The sequence below is a fragment of the Ptychodera flava genome, unplaced genomic scaffold (genome assembly GCF_041260155.1).
Source record: "Ptychodera flava strain L36383 unplaced genomic scaffold, AS_Pfla_20210202 Scaffold_50__1_contigs__length_938362_pilon, whole genome shotgun sequence".
In the NCBI taxonomy this organism is placed as follows: domain Eukaryota; kingdom Metazoa; phylum Hemichordata; class Enteropneusta; family Ptychoderidae; genus Ptychodera; species Ptychodera flava.
Genome location: NW_027248372.1, coordinates 597,818 through 615,563, shown reverse-complemented (window position 1 = coordinate 615,563; position 17,746 = coordinate 597,818). Strand labels below are relative to the sequence as shown.

Below are 17,746 nucleotides of genomic sequence, written 5' to 3'. Positions count from 1 at the left end.
TCACAGCTCGTGTATGGTCCACCAGCCACTGAAAGAAATAAAGCTTTCTTCACGTAGTTAAGCTTTTTCAAAGTACAATACAATTAATTTCGAAGGATAATAATACAGATGCTTCAAAATCCAATACCTTCTAATATTTTGGAGAGAAAACTTACCCTTTCTGGTCTTACTTTCGCACGATCACGACTTCAGCGTGCGCTGACAAGAAAAATGTCGCAACTTCCGTTTTGATGCATCATGGGATAAGAAAAGGCACCAAACTTGAACACCAAGTGTTAAGAAGTAGAACGCCTCTTGCACGCCGATGTTAAAATTAAAACGTTCATAGTGGTTTTTTGATTTTCTTTTCAAAATTTCAAAATTTCAACCCGTAATAAACGTGTAAAATTATTTTTTATACTTCCTTTTTTAGAAAAAACATGCTTTCAGCAATTGTAGACCGGAAATATTTTCCACTTATTGTGAAATTCGTTACACCGAAATCCGTGTACGTATGCCGGACAGCGAGGCAGTAGTAAAGTTAATATAGCCATTGTAAAGTAAAAAACACAAAAGATTGTTAATTGTTTCATAGTATTGTAAAATTTCTGTGATGCTGAGTTTTTGAACATTTGAAGGAGATAGTTGTTAACACTACGTGTTCAGGTTTAGAACATCATTGTCAATAATATGAACACCAGTGTTAACAATATGAACACTAGCCGTTCAAATTTGAACACCGACATGTACATTTTGAACGCGTAAAGACGCGTCTAGCGTCCGCTATTTTTACAGTGTACCATTACGCGTCGTAATTCAATTGAACAAATCCATCACAGAGGATTGAAATAGTGGCAATTTCAAAGACAATATGGCTTAAAACGGGAATTGAAAACATCTCTGCGAAGATTGAATGGTAATATTATGGTAATTGAAATGCAGAATAATACAGCAAACTGGCTTTAAACTCGTAAGACCAGTCTTCGATGTCATCAAATCGTATTCAGTTTCTATAATTTGACATTTATCTTGCACAGAATATGTCTGTTTATAATAGGCCTACTGAGAAATACAGTGTTTGTCTTTACGACAAACGCAAAGATTATGAATACATCTTTGGTTAGTCTTTAAACATAAAGATATTTTATGAAAAGTTACCACTTTTTCCCTAGATCGCTATTTACGCGCCCGTGATGATTGTTCATGAAAAGATGGCAGATACCACTTGCATATAGTAAAAGTGTGGACTGCGATGTTTACTATAGTTTATGCGAGAAGAATATCAACAATATTAGCTTACTGGAATAACTACATTAACGGAGCAATCATTCACATGGCAACAGTCCCTCTGGGGATAAAGGGATAGTGACATACCCAAAAGTGAATAGTACAATTTCAACTTGAAAACAGTTATCTTTTGTTTACAGTTATACACTATTAACTGAACACAATTGTCTTCGATATTCTCAAAGTAAATATACCGGTTTACAGGAAGCACATAATTTGCAGACAATAGCACATCTCTGAATTACATCTGATTATATGAATCGTCAAGAAAGCAAAGTTATGGCAAAAATACTGCAGTATAAAATAATGACAATGTATGACTTAACAGTCATTGAATCTCTCTCTATTTCACAAAAGTTCATTTACACCTGGCAAAATGTTCAACAATGAAATCATAAATCACAAAAGAAACAATATTTCCCAAGTATTCATCATGATAAGAGACACTATTTTGCAATTTCTATCATTTTAACATTTTGTGTGAATATTAACATCGTCAATTGTCATGGTATTGATAAAGCTACACAACATACAGCAAACTTGAAAAAAAGGTAAATCGTTTTTATTATGATCATTGAGGTAGAAGCGAGTCTCTCGCTTCTGCTAAGGATGCTTTGATACAAAATTAAGATTATGAATAGTTACTTTACCGGTTCAACGATGCAGTGCCCAAGGATATAAAACGCGTACATTACGTTTAGCCGTAGGTTACACGCAGTGTATGTCATTCATAGAACTTTGCGGCAGACCTAACCTATATTTTCGTCGCCGATGGATAGAATATACACCGCACATTATTTGGCATTCCAATTTGTGTCGTTCTTGCATAACAATTCGTTTTAAAACATAAAATCCGTATGTTTTTTTGTTGTTTTGACTGTATAAAAGGTTTTTGATGTAGCCACAGCAATGCATTTTGGGATAACCATGGAAAGGTCTATTGTCAACTGCCGAAATAAAACAGCATTCTGGCACGACAGTAAGTGAACGAGATTAGCTAACAGCAACGTATCTCCTTTTATGGAAATTTTCTGACAAGCAAATTTTATGTGTAGCGATCATGGCACATAGCGCCAACTCTCTGCATGCGTCGACGTTTTACGCTATGAATGCTGTGCAGAGGTTTGGAAAAACAAGATTTTGTTCACTATGATTTGACAGTTGCCCTCTGGCTAGGGCTTATGGCGATAACGTGTTACCCCTGCCTTTTGGCATCATCAGTGGTACACCGTAATGGGTGTCAGAAAGAGGCCAGGCAACAAATCACGATCTCGCAGTCATGTATTATCATTTGACAGTGAGTCAGTTTTTCATCACAATTGTCTTAAGGTAGAATGCACCTCGGGGACAGATATTCGGACTCTCAAACTTTTATAACTTCTCTTTCTGTGGGGCTCATTTTGACATTTTGACGCTCTTGGTGTAAGAAAACTTTTCAACAGCTTAGTTTTTCAAAAATCGATAATTTTATTTTGCTCCGCAGAGTTAACACAGGGATGGTGGCCACTTTGAATTTCAAATACCGTGAAATTTTAGGTGATTTGCTTCTCTAGCACCAAAATGTCCACGGGGACCCCGTTTTTATTTTTTATTTTGAAAGAGAATGGTTGAAATATTCCTTGAGGAAAGTTTGAGCAAAAGTTTTAGACCTTCACTTTCGAGGCGCATACTACCTTGAATCAGAAAACAAACAGTGTACTATAATTGTTCAGGGGTAATACAATTTCTCACAACTTTATGAAATTGAACGTAAAAAAGAAATACTACGATGATATATGTATTTTCAACGAAGACATCGATACACAGAAACTCGATGTGGCCTTCAGCGAAAAAAATATGTTTTCTGTTGTTCCATTCAACGGAGAGTGATATAGTTTTGACAACCGTCCTTGAGATGTAAAGTCCCCATATCAACAATGTCGTAAGACTGACCAGGAACCCAAGTGAAATCAAACAGCGGCAATAACTTCGCAAACAGTACCTTGGTTTCAATCTGAAAGATAGATCAGAAAATCAGTGATTGATGTAGTATGCGCCTCGAAAGCCAAAGACTTGAACTTTTTTTTAAACCTTCCTCAATGAAACATTCAAGAATGCCTTTACCAAATCCAGAATAAAAATCAGGGTCGCTTTGTAAAGTTTTGAACTAAAGAAACACATTACCTATTACCGACATTTTCAAATTCAAAATGGCCGCCATCCCGGTGTTAAATTAATGTGGAATTTAAATATTCGATTTAATTCGATTTAATAAACTAAGATTGTAAAAACTTTTCTAACTCCAAAAGCTTTAAAATGAGCCTCCACAAGTGGTAAATCAGCAAAAATTTGCAAAACTTGAGTATCTGTCCCCGAGGCGCATACTACCTTATTTGTGACAAAAAGTAAATTATGAGCTCTTGTGAACGCTGAGCATTCCCCAGTAAGCTGACAAGAAATTAGTGAAATCTTATAATCACACAGAAACACTTCTGGGTCTTTTTTCTAAAGATTTAACAACTGGAAAAATGCAAAAAAACAAAAAACAAACACTTAAAAACCTTTACCTGAGCAAAATTTTGACCAATGCAGTTCCGTGGACCAAGCGAAAACGGCATGTACGTATATGGCACGCTGTTGATTGAAAACACACGCAGTTTTTTAAAATCGAAGAAACTTTACAAGATCGACAGTATCCTTAACAAGATGATGGTGAAAAATACTTTGCGTTTGATTGAGAGCGACAGATGTAAATCTGGTGTAACGATATTCTCTGAAAATCATGTTTTGTTAAATCATCATCAGTTACTCACATTGCTTCGGTGTTACTGAAGCGGTCAGGATTAAAGGTATGCGGGTCTTCGAAGTATTCATCCTGTCTTCCAAGGCTATAGAAGTCAACCTGGGTAAGTGGAATAAAGGAATAAAACCGAAATAGTTTTGTAGAGTCTTTTGGGGTGTTTTTTACGTTTGCCTTCAGGGGAAAGTGTAATTTACCAACATCGTCAGCACTAACTTCTCATGAGTAATGGGAAAAACATGAACCCCGTTAACCATAAACCCCATTGAAAGAGTAAATTGAACAAAAACCTTAATTATTTTGCTGAAATAGTTAAGCAAATGCTATTAAAATTCGGTCTTCGACAATGTTCCTTTGTACACTGCACTTTTTTTTTCAATAGACGACAACAGCGGACTTGCTATTGTAAATAAATTGAATCCAATGTATCACACGATGCTCAGTCCCATTGCAAGATACCATGGATTTAATCTTCCACTTAGATTTTTGTGATTTATCTTATAGTCGTACATATATGCTTCTGCATTATAATGAAAATTCATCTGCATAAATGTAAACTAATTGCAATTAATAAAACAGTCATACATTACTGTTATTGCCCAATGGAGAAATGGCGCCGTCCTCTAGAAAGCCCAGGGCCTATAGGTTTTAGTTTTTGTTTATTTATTTGTTTGTTTGTTTGCTTGCTTGTTGTTTGTTACACTCTTACCGATATATATGAATGGCCGGGTATTCTGACACCTGCTACTGTTTCCTCCTTTTTGAGATGACGTGTTAGTGAAGGAGCAATAGGATACACTCGCAGAGTTTCCTTGAAGACCTACAAAGGCATGGTATATTGTGGAATTAGGCTTAATTATATAGTAAATGACCATCTAAAAGCAAAAATATTTTCAGTTTTTACAATTGTATATGTTATGAGTACAGGGATTGGACAAGACATATAATGAGAAAAACTGGTGTTCTTTTTTATTTTTTGAAGTATGTCATGTAGAAATCCATTTTACCCTTTGTTTTTCTATGCGGCTTACATTGCGGCTCATGCTCAATGTCAGCCCTCAACGACATAAGGAGTTAAGACTAGAACATTGTCACTTCCTTTCTGTGTGGATTTGTGAAACTCTTTTAACCCTTTCACCCCCAGTTCCCTGTATACAGGTCAGCTTAACCATAGAAAACAATTGATTTGGGACAAACCATGGTGGTGAAAGGGTTAAAATAAATTTCACAGGGTCTCGTGGATGCTTACCAAGCATTAAAAATGCACAATCGTATATTTATTGATTGGGCGAAGAAAAATTGGCGAAGGAAAAATTGCCGAGTCGATGTTTTTTATACGCTTTTTTGTAAAAAAAAATAATAATGTCCTTTTATCTTGAAAAGCAGCCACACAGCGTTTCGAATATTTTTTTTTCAAAATGACTCCACATAGTCGTTGAACTGTTCAAGAATATGACAATATTATTTCATCACTTTCTAAATCAAAGTCAATCATGATGGCATTGTCGGCTCTTCCTTAACCAGTGGGTTATCCAACATAATGCATCTAATATTAAAGTCAGGAACTGACCATTTCAAACCTGATATGAATAAATGATTTGGTTTTTCTATAAATAACTCGCACATTCCACCTCTTAGGAGTAAGTGACAATTTCCCTGAGCAACATCCCTACGCTTTCATTCAAATAAGTCACGATAGATGAACTTCATTGCAAAAGTGCACGATTTCAATAAATTTGTAAAGGCTTGTTGTGCCGTCAAATAAGCGGACTTTCAATGATCCTCCTCTTTACCACACTTTCCAACTTTGAGGAGGAAGCTTACCTCTTTAATGTTTTACGAAGTGACAAGCTATCTAGCAATAAGATACAAATTCCCCCAAAGAGTTCACTGCCTGTGCATGCGGCCTTAATAGCTTCCAGTCAAAAACAACCACCGACAAGTCTTTAAGAAATAAAGTTTGTTACGAAACACTGAGCACTTGCAACGGTGTGTATGCCTTTTTTAAATTTTGAACTCATCAGCATCATATGGCAAGTTTCTCGCCCAGTGCCTCCTTGTAGCTTTGCAACGGATGTGATAGGCTATATCGTACTGACTATGCCATACCTGGGAAATGTACGTCAGATTTGCTAAATCCTCGAATTTCACTTCTGTTCTTCCGCACATAACGTGCTCTATTTCTGATCTTACTCTGGTTTGAAAGAAAAGAAATGAGAACTGTATTTTCTAGGAAAGTGTTTTCAAAACGCCAGGTAAATCCACTGTTACAAACGTATGAGCATACTTCGCGCTTTCCACTGTGCTTTTTGTAATGAAATCTGTCAGCTTTCATCAAAGAAGTTCGACAATTGTTTATGATATCATTGCACCTTAACCCAATCAAAACGATTAGCAAAAAAGAGAGCCATTTATTTCTTCTTCCAAAAACTTATGGAAAAATACGACCTTCTACATAAACAGACGACTGCCTAATTTTAGAGACTGGCAGAGTTAATATAGTCCCTGTAAGTTTTTGCATTTTATCAAAAACTCTGAAACTTTTCTCAGTGTTTTAGCTTTTGATTGAGCTAATTATCACTGCTTTTAAATATTTTACTAATTGCTTGCTTTCAGCAAAGCATTGCGCGTGTTTTATCAACTGCAAAGCATTTTGAAAACAGGTCACGTGCCATTAAATAATGTTTACATAGAAAACCATGGTTATAAAATTATTTCACGCTAAATTATGCGAACTAGTTATTATCCCGTACTACTTTCTATAGGTAAATATTGTCGCCTGCTTGCGGCTCCTGAACAACAATAATATTGAAGCGGATTATCTGTGGAGGAAAACACTTATTACCATTGGCAGAATTATATTTATTTCGAACATTTGGAATTAGAATTTTATTATCAAAGTGAATATAATATTTAGGCTCGGACGGAACAAAAAACTGTTACTGCGAAAGCTACGATATAAGCCATTTACATATGCAGCAAGATATGCTGCGGTCTCGACCAAAGATGTCAAAGCTCTCGTCAGGTTGCAAAAAACTAAAACCCCGTTATGAAAACGCGACGCGAAGTTGCTGTTTTCAACGACTGGTTTCGGACAATAACATCGGAAACTCGTAGACTCGAAAGTATTTCCACGAGTTAAGCTTGACCCGCGACCGCGAAGTAAATCTCGCCAGACTTTACGTCAGTGTAAGGAAACATAGCGACGAAGAGTATGAGCTAGATTCTGTATCCAATAACCATAAATCAGTCGCCAACGAAGATCAAAAACGGCAAATGAGTAATATTCAGTGGGGTTGATAACAAATTCAACCCATGACCGAGCACAACGACAGGCGTTAGTGCAATACCAGTGTCGGCCATTGCAATGATGTGGCTAGCAAGCAAGTTCAAAACCAGTTACCCAGGCTATTCTCTAATACTCAAATCACCAGAGGAGTCTTCAACTTCACATTCAACATCGCGGCCACAGGAAACAACTCTTAACAGTGTCTTTCTTCGCCAGATGTCCGTGCGCCACCGTGTTTCATTCACCGTAGATCTGACAGCCGTACTCGGACTCTGATTAGTCTAATTTCGCGCACAATTTTAAGTTTCAGTCATTCGAATTTTTACTAAGGATGATCTTGTTACTCTAAATACCAAATTTGTTCACATGTATTAAAAATATCTAAGATTTCTGTCCTGAAACGTCTTTGTTTATGTCTGTTTTGTTCCCTTTACTTACAAAATCCAGGAGAGGGAGACGTAATATTAGAGTCAGGTCAATGCTGAATTATGATATTGTTTTCACATATATTAACACATCAGAGTCTGAAAGAAACTCTTAACTTTGGAACAGGAGTGTCAAACTCATAAAATTCATTAGATTTCGAATCACGGTTTTAAACCAGATCAACGCATAGGAAAAGCACAATGAAACTGCTGGTGAAGTTTGAGTGTCTAATAGGTATTTATTGGGATATTTCAAACCTTTCTCAGGCCAGATTTTTGGAAAAGTACCCCTTTTTCTTGATTTCACGGACCTGTGATAGGGAATAAAACACACTCCTTTCCCCGTGATTTGAGGAACACGCATGGATACCCAATGCCGACAGTGACACCACCGGGATGGAAATACAGTGTTGTAAACTCGACACGCTGCATCAAAATATTTGTATATGAATAATAGAAAGTTTCCCTTAGCCAATCAGTGAGCTCACAGCTGATGAAAAGTTCATTGACAGCATATCAATGCGCACTATATAGAATCTATGTGCAATCAGGCCGTGTCGCGGATTACTCAGAAATTCTTTGTAACGAATATACAACAGGTTCATAAGGTTGCGGAGACTAAAACAAATAAATTTTTCATGTAAAAGGAGGTTAAATTTGTTTGAGAAACCAAAACTATCACGGTGGAAAAAACAAAAAAGTATTAATACATCACAATATCGGTTAATTAGTAGTATTTATAGTAATACGTAGTAGGAGCTTATTTGGATAAGTTAGTGCCAGTAAGCACTACATGTTAATTTTGGCGGCAGGGGGCTACAAACAATTTTCTTCCCACCAGTGGAGGCCCTGAAAATTTTGAGAGAGGGGCATGAAACAAAGTCGTTGAAATGTCGTCTCTTCTTTTCCTATCCCTGCCATTAATTGTGCTCGTTCCTTACGTAATTTACAGTACGTGCACCAGCACTGAAGTCTAGCCGGCAACATTTAATTGGATGCCCCATAAATTTTACCCTGCACCTGCCTATATATGAACATGGTGAAACGTCATGTTGTAAGACATATTCAATGGTATATATATGGGTAGGATAACATAGCATCTCGTTCGTCAAGGTTTTTAAAAGACGGATACTATTTATAATAAACATTTGTGTATTTATATTGAATGTAATTTCTTCCCAAAAAATAGACCAGCATAGAACTGCAGCCTTCTTATTCAGCAATACCCAAAAATTGTTGTAGACTGGTCAATAAATATCTTTCGATAGATATCCAGCTTATATAGGCTGTTGTACCTTACCTGTTTAGAATATCCTGATTTCTGACAAGTTCCATCAGCATAGCAGCGGCTGCATTGGCGGTTGTCTCGTAACCTTAGAGTCGAAAAGACGCGGGGTTTGTTTTGTTTCTAAATTGGAAACGACAAGCAATTTCCTGAACAAACGTTGAAGAATATGACATTGAAACGATGCATATTATTGGGAAATTGTCATCACGTTTTAAAATTTAAATTTCATTATAATTTCATATTTTTGTTACGTTGATTAGTTTTGTAGGGGTAATAATTGCAACCTCTCTGAAAATTATCAGTGCTATCAAGTAAGCTGTATGGTATAGATATAACGGATGACGCGCTGACCATTAAAGTTTATTATATTACCATGCCCTGTCCATTGCGTTTCAATTGGTCGAGCTGAACCACGTGACTGCCCACAAATACACAGTAATGTTTTTTTTCCCTGCCCGTGAATATGAATAATATCGTAAACATAGTAACTTTACGACTAAAACGAAATTACGAAAATTGTGCTTTGTACAATGATCATAATTAACTACAAAATAAAATGGAGCATTTGTGGGCCAAGTTTAGACGCTCTTTTCAAAAAAATCTCAGGATTTGTAAAATTTTTGCAGCGCGCACCACTCACTGACAGGTTCTGGGGCCCCGTTGTTGTTCGCACGGGAAATGTTTGTAAATTTTGACGATTTTTCAGGGTTCATTGATAACATATTTAAAAATAACATACTCCGCGCTGACCATTAATGTTTATTTATGGACACGGGCGAGAGGAAAGCCAAATTAACGGGCTCGGCAAGCCTCGCCCGTTAATTTTTGGCTTTCCTCTCGCCCTTTATTTATTACTCATATTCACGGGCATGTAAGCAAACAATTTTTGTGTGCTTTTGGTCAGTCACGCAGTTCAGCTCGACCAATCAAAATGCGACGGGCAGGGCATGGTAATATAATGTAGAACGACAAGTAATTCCTTAATTCCTGCAAAACTTGATTTAATGTTAAACGCGTCGACACGATCAACTACATGATCATCAATTTTTGTATTTTCGAACAAAATCCGTACACAACAATAATTGGTATTTACAGATTCCTACCTGCAAGGAAAATCGTGACGAACTCATCTAAAACATCTTCCATCTGAAACTCTGGATTTTTCAAGTAGTCTAAAGAACATTGGAGAGATATACGCACATTTAGAACTATTTTTTGAATAATTCAATAGTGACAAATAAGACAAGATGTCAATGTATTTTTAAAACTGTTGTGTTGTATTGCATACATTACATTGTAATGTATTGTACTGTATCGTATTGCATTGCATTGCTTAGCTTTGCTCTGCTTCCAATCAAATTCGATTGTATTATTTTTGTATCGCATTGTATATTATATTGTATTGCATTGCATTGGTTGTATTGTATTGTATGGCATTGCATCGCATCGCATCGCATTGCATTGCATTGCATTGAATTAGTTGTATTGTATTGTATTACATTGCATTGCATTGCATTGCATTGCATCACATCGCATCGCATTGTATTGTATTGTATTGTATTTTATTGTATTGTATTGTATTGTATTGTATTGTATTGTATTGTATTGTATTGTATTGTATTGCATTGTATTGTACTGTATTGTATTGTATTGTATTGTATTGTATTGTATTGTATTGTATTGTATTGTATTGTATAGTATTGTATTGTATTGTATTGTATTGTACTGTATTGTATTGTATTGTATTGTATTGTATTGTATTGTATTGTATTGTATTGTATTGTATTGTATTGTATTGCATTGCATTGTGTTGCATTGAGTTGTATTGTATTGAGTTGTCTTGTATTGCGTTGCCTTGCATTGCCGTTACATTGCGTTGCATTGTAGTGTAGTGTAGTGTAGTGTAGTGTAGTGTAGTGTAGTGTAGTGTAGTGTAGTGTAGTGTAGTGTAGTGTAGTGTAGTGTAGTGTATAGTGTAGTGCATTTTTGTGTATTATGGTGCCGCATACTTTTACTTTTTGTTGTTGCTTGATTCATTTCGCTTTGTAATGATATATATTTCGTATCAGTAGTATTGACCTGAAAGAGTGGCTGCTATTTTCTTTCTATAGACATTGTATGTCTCCTACGTCAAGCCACGTTGAATGCTGCTCACCCATCTGGTCCCCTCATCAATTATATTCAATAAAGAATTAGAAAGAGTCCAAATAAAATTTATCAAGTATCTTTGTTTCCGTTCATCGATGGCTTACTCAAAGGCTATGTATGTAACCTTTGTTATAAATTTCGCCTTCCAACATTGGAGAACAGGCGAAAAGTTTTAGACACTCTTTTTCTTTTTAAAACCCTTCACTCAGTTTATAGTGTACCAGATGGTCTGGCACATATTCATTTTAACATTCCTGTTTTGACATTGTGTCGTGCTGTTCTTTTTAGACCAGTGTCAGCACGTACGAATATCTTGAAACAATCATTTCTATCACGATTTAATTCTATTAGTAAAAAGCAAAATTTAGATATTTTTAATAGCTTTCGTAATTTTCGACATGGATTATGTAAGATCCTCTTTCTGAATAATTACTTTTATCTGGATGTATTTCTGTGTATCTTTCGCGGTATTGCTGTTTTTTTATGTGAATTCTGTTTGTTTGTATTCGTTGTAACTGTTGTATATATTTATTGTTTTTGTATTATATCTATATTTTCAAACGAACCTGTTATTGGGGCAACCTGTTGGTTCGAGATTAAATAAAATAATAAATAAATTAATAAAGATAAAAAATATAGCCCACCACCAAAAGACTTCCACCAATTTTTCGATATTTAAAGTGTCAATTTGTTAGTATCTTTTCACAAGTTAGGCATAGTAGGAAGAAATATAGCCAGTTTAAAACAATTATTTGGAGTACGTGCATGGTCATCAAGAATCAAAGAGCTGTGTTTCCTTACTTCTGTAGTCTTAACATTTATTGTTTCATGTTATTGGTTCACGAAAATGATAACTCGGTGTCAATGTTATCTTTATCTGGCAGGTATCCCACAATAGTTCCACTGTTGGTAATAGTGAGTGGTCGCATGAAGCAGGGTGTCCCTATGCAATATTTATACCACAGCTAACTACAACTGGCGAATACCTACCTGACGCTTTGAGCCAATAACCTAGCATGTCATCTTCTCTCAATTGTTCTCCGTTCAATCTTGCAGCTAGTCTCTTTTCCACTACGTCTCTCCCCGTCTGGCGAAGGAATCGCACAGCCGCACGCACTTCCTGTCGGAAGTTTCTGCTACAAGGATTGTACTATTAGTATAAAGAACATCAATCAGTTTGCTTCTTGTTGAAGTGGGCTCATGGGGTTCAAACTTTTCCGTTTTTAGCTCACGTATTCACACACGTGAGCTATTGTCATAGCGATGTCTGTCTGTCTGCCCGTGTATATGTGTCTGTCTGTCTGTCTGTCTGTCTGTCTGTCTGTTTACACGATAACTCAAAACGCCTCAACAGATTCAAGACAGATTTGGTAGACAGGTACCACATGCGACTCGCAAAAACTGATTAGATTTTGGTTAGTGTGGCTTGCATATTAATGAAGTTATGCAATATCATTTTTTCATGTAATGGTTTCCCCATGAAGAAAGTAATGACAGTGTCGACATATGTCAAGAAATATTGCACAAAATTTCCTGAAACTTTTCACAGATGACAATCTCAGAACATTATGAGGCTACTGTGAGTGTCATGTCAATTATCTGCTCATTTGCATATTTAATGAACTTTTGTAGGCAGTGAAGTAACTCTGAAATTCCTGCACCAAATTTGATGATACATGCAACAAATGTTGATATGATATATATCAAAGTGTACTTTGAAGCATTGGGCAGTGTCAAGTTAATAAATAGCTCATCTGCATATTTTATGAAGTTTTATAATTAGTCATAGAACTCCAAACTAACTACACCAAATTTAATGAAATCTGCTGCAGTTACCGATCCGACAGATATCTAACTGTCGTGTAAAGCATTTAGTAGTGTGAAGTTAATTAAGGGTTCATTTTTATATTTAATGAACTTTGTAATTAGGTATATAACTTTGAAACTTCGGCACCCAATTCAGTGAAACCTGCTACAATTACAATCTGCATATTTAATGAACTTTGTAATTAGGTATATAACTTTGAAACTTCGGCACCCAATTCAGTGAATCCTGATAAATATCTTATTATACTGAGAAGCATGGGTCAGTGTCAAATTAATAAATAACTCATCTTCATATTTTATGAAGTTTTGTAATTAGTCATAACTCCAAAACAACTACACAAAATTTGATGAAATCTGCTGCAGTTACCGATCCGACAGATATGACTGTGGTGTAAAGTATTTAGTAGTGTGAAGATAATTAAGGGTTCATTTACATATTTAATGAACTTTGTAATTAGGTATATAACTCTAAAATTAGCTCTATCTTTTGTGAAACCTGGTAAAGATATTAATCTGATAAATATCTAATTGTTCTATGAAACATTAAGCAGTGTCAAGTGAATTAAGGGTTCATTTGCATATTTGATGAACTTTGTAATTAATGATATTACTCCAAAATTACATATGTTGATCTGATAGGTATATCATTGTCCCCTGAAGCATTGAGCAGTGTAAGGTTAATAAACAGCTCATTTGCTTATTAAATTAAGTGTTGTAATCAGTAGTTTTACTCTGAGAGTACTGTGCGAAAGTTGCTTTAACATGATACATATAATAATATGACAGGTATCTGGTTGTTCTGTGAAGCGTACCACTATTCTACTATTAATGAACCTGTTGTAAAACGCGAGAGCACATTCAGTTCACATCTAATTTTTCATAAGGATTCGACTTACATTATCAAGTGGATTTCGCATACTTCTTAGAACGGCAGAAAAAGCAAGTTTACTTGCATCCATAAAACAGTGTTCGACCTCAAAAATCGCATTAAAATCAGTACCAAACGCCACCTGGGGAAAGTAAAACAACACAATTGGCTGACTTTGCACTCTAATTTCTCTCAAAGCAATGACCTTTTGAAAAGCATTCTTGAGATGTGATTCAACTGAGAAGAAATGTACAAACTGGTGCCGAAGTCTGTACAGTTCAAACCTTGGCAATGATGTCGATACCAAGTCTCAAGAATTCTTCCGACATAGACACGATACTTTTACCGTCTGCCTTCTTCCTTAGTTTAGCGATCAGTAAGTCGACGCTGCTGTTGAACTGATCCATTGAGAGCTTTAAAAATCTAGAAAAGAACATAAAAATGTGAAGATACATTATCCATATAAGTCATAAATATAAATTGCATGTGACAAACCCAGTCTACGTCAATGAATAAAAGAATGTTTTTATGGACACGCAAGGATGCTAACATCCAAAATATGCCCATATAGTCTAGTCGGAAGGTAGGGTTCCAGTGCACCTAATGGATATATTTTAAACCATCATTTTTGTAATCCTTAGGGTCTAAAACCAAATATTGTCCAGGCGGTTCATTTGGCGCCATCTTGGCCACCATCTTGGCCATCATCTTGGATTTCAACAACAAAGTAGGGGTCACATATTTACCGCTCGACGGTAACAGAAACAATAAATTACTATAAACATTACATTTTTAGAGATCCCAGATCATGGCCTTTTCATTGATATATAACTTAATGGGGATAAATTAATATTCGAACGTCGATTAGACTTTGTATCGGCCATGACCGTAAATCGTAAAATTTGCTAAATTTTAAACCTAATAATTAGGTTCCCGTTGCCCAAAACAATTTTTCATAGGGTATTTATATATTTTTTGGAAGAACTTATCGCAACAAACATAAAAAAAACAACATTAAAAGTATGTGTCTTGAGATTTAGTGGGTGCATGAGCTTTTTTCTTAGTACTTGGTATGCCACATATCCGTGTGTAATATAATGGGTAGGGGTAATGTTTCCCTTTCTGTTTCGAATCATGAATTATGAAATAATAACAGTGTTACATTTTTTGAAAGTGCTGAATCAGGCCTTTCTGAAAATATATAGTTTTATGGGGGAAAGTCGCATATTTTAAAGTTACAAAGCTTAAGCCTTTCAGTTTGTGTCAATTTTAAGTGATTTTTTGAAAACAAAATTATGATATAGGGGTAATGTTTCCCTTTCTGCCTCGAATCATGAATCATAAAACCATATAAATGTTATTTCGGTTGAAAGATCGGAATAGGGCCATTCTAAACAGGAATAGTTTTATTAGGAAAATTGCCTATTTGAAAGTTGCGAAACTTAAATCTTTCAGTTTGTGTCAATTTTAAGTGATTTTTTGAATAATATGCACAAAACAGTCAGTCCGTTGGCCAGGTATCGGAATCATCCCATCTAAGGCATTTTACCAACTATGATTTTCTGTTAGCTAGTATTCTCAGCTGTCATAATCTGCTTATTTGCCATTTAACTGATGTTTTGTAAGAGTGTAACGACTTGTTTTGTAGGAGGCTGTCACGCCCTCACTAGTAAAATAGTAATGGATCGGGGTTATTATATATACCGCTTGTCGGACAAACACAAGAAAGTACCATAAACAATACATTCTTAGAAAGCCCAGATAATGCCCTTACCATTGGTATATAACTTAATGGGGATAAATTAATATTCAAACATCGATTAGATTTTATATCGGCCATTAAATGTAAATTGTAAAATTTGCTTAATTTCAAACCCAATAAATTCCTGTTCCTCCAAACAATTTTTACAAGGTATTTATATATTATTTTAAAGAACTTAATGCAATAAAGAAGAAAAAACATTAAAAGTGTGTATCTTGAGATTTATGGGGTGCGTCGATTGTTTTCCTAATATGTGGTATGCCGTATACCCCTCTATAATATACATTTAAGGGATAGGGGTATGGGTAATGTTTCCTCTCCTACCAAACGCAGCGAATAAGGAAGCCACATAAATATCATATCTCTGAAACACTAAGGCAGTTGTTTTTCCAACAAGATATGGCTTGATGGGGTAAACTCAAAAATTATTCAGTGACAATGCCTAAACTCAAAAGTTTATGTTACTTTACTGATATTTACTTGTTAAAATGAACATGAAAAATACTCTTCAGGGCATTAAATAGCACTAAAAAGTTAAAATGGTGGTAAATAAAAGACGTTTTATTCATTTCAATAACTCAAACAAGGGAAAGAAAGTTAACAGCTATATAACAGCTTGGATTTCAAAATCGCTTATTTGATATAACTTTTGGATGAGGCATCACAGGAAGAATTTATGCGTAATTTCGGGCAATTTCGGCATCAGGCATCAATATGAAAGTACATTTAAAGATGTAAACAAGCTCAATACGCATAATTTTTAAAACAATATGTCAAAAATTATATATTTCACACCCACAAACTCTAAATTGGATTTCATAGTCTTCATGCTAAGTTGATATGACAGCAGCAATAATTGATCCCTTTTCTTTTATTGTATCGCGAGAGATATATAAGCAATAAAGCGCCATTTGGAAGGGATACCACACGGTTTTGACCGGTAAACACATATACGTACGAGCTCCACTCGTGTGTTTAAGGAGTGAAATGGTCAAACCGAGTGGTGTACCCAACCTATAGGGGTTGTTTATTGCTATATTATATCAGTATATTAAAACTTGTGATGAAAATAAAAACGTGTGAAAGAAACCCTCTTCGGACATAAGAATGGCAAACTGTGCAGTATATCATAAATATATGCGCAGTCACGTGACCGTCTGGGCGAATCAGAGCTCACTAATAAGATTATTACTTTTATACTACAAAGGAACACGAGAGAATCTTTTATCGCTCAAAACCAATCACCATTAATCCACAATATAGCTTCTCCATACTAAGATAGATGGATCGACAACACTTTACCTTCCTTACCAGAAAACAAGAGATCATAACCAATTTGTCGAAATTATTTTACAACGCAACACACTATATACTCCCTAAAGACACCTACGTTCTTCATCTGACTCACGTCTTCTTAGAATGCCGCGTGTTGCCACAGAATCCTTTGGTGAAAGGTCTTTTTCCCAGTCAGGACCGACAACTTGGAACAGTCTGCCTGTAAAACTACGCCAAATGGATTCACATATTTCATTCCGCCATGCCCTAAAGACATATTATTTTACGGAATAGTGTATTTTGTCCTGCGCCTAGAGCTCCCTTTTGAGATTAGGCGCGTTATAAATATTCCTTATCATTATTATTATTATTGTTATTGTTATTATTATTATTATTATTATTATCATTATTATTATTATTGTACTTGGGCCTCAGCCCAAGTACATTTGTTTTCATTCCGTGGGAAAAAACTCTGTAAGGTATAACCATTTCTGGCTGAGACCAGGGAGGGCAAAATGTCTTGGCTTCATCTTTCTTGGCATAATAAATGGCGTAATGATGTTAACTGAATGGAAGTGCTGCTCTCAGCCAGTCTTGAATAAGTGAGATGTGAATATTAATGCTTCTCTATCTGAGTTTTTGCCACAAAATCTTCTGAATATAATCAAAATGTGCATCGAAATGCAACAATTAATGCACCCTCCGTTTCCTAGGCGATGGCACGACCCTTGCTACACCCACTGGACGAGCCAAAGTGGGAGGGGTAATTTCAGTTTGGTCAAACAAGAGGGCTCGAGACCAGAATTTAACATTTAAACT

The 17,746-nt window shown here is 35.6% G+C and overlaps 1 protein-coding gene across 1 annotated transcript in view; it reads right to left on the bottom strand.

The window, feature by feature from the left end:
• Positions 1-216: 216 nt before the first annotated feature.
• LOC139128337 (cholesterol 24-hydroxylase-like) overlaps positions 217-17,746 on the bottom strand; it is a 35,383-nt gene continuing 17,853 nt past the window's right edge. Inside the window, exons 5-14 of the mRNA XM_070694132.1 lie at positions 14,175-14,313; positions 13,919-14,032; positions 12,186-12,345; positions 10,151-10,219; positions 9,060-9,132; positions 6,155-6,239; positions 4,755-4,865; positions 4,059-4,147; positions 3,813-3,879; positions 217-3,259 (exon numbers count right to left, since the gene is read on the bottom strand). Of these exons, the coding sequence (XP_070550233.1) occupies positions 3,122-3,259; positions 3,813-3,879; positions 4,059-4,147; positions 4,755-4,865; positions 6,155-6,239; positions 9,060-9,132; positions 10,151-10,219; positions 12,186-12,345; positions 13,919-14,032; positions 14,175-14,313 (1,045 nt within the window). The 3' untranslated portion in view covers positions 217-3,121. The remainder of the gene's footprint in view (positions 3,260-3,812; positions 3,880-4,058; positions 4,148-4,754; positions 4,866-6,154; positions 6,240-9,059; positions 9,133-10,150; positions 10,220-12,185; positions 12,346-13,918; positions 14,033-14,174; positions 14,314-17,746) is intronic.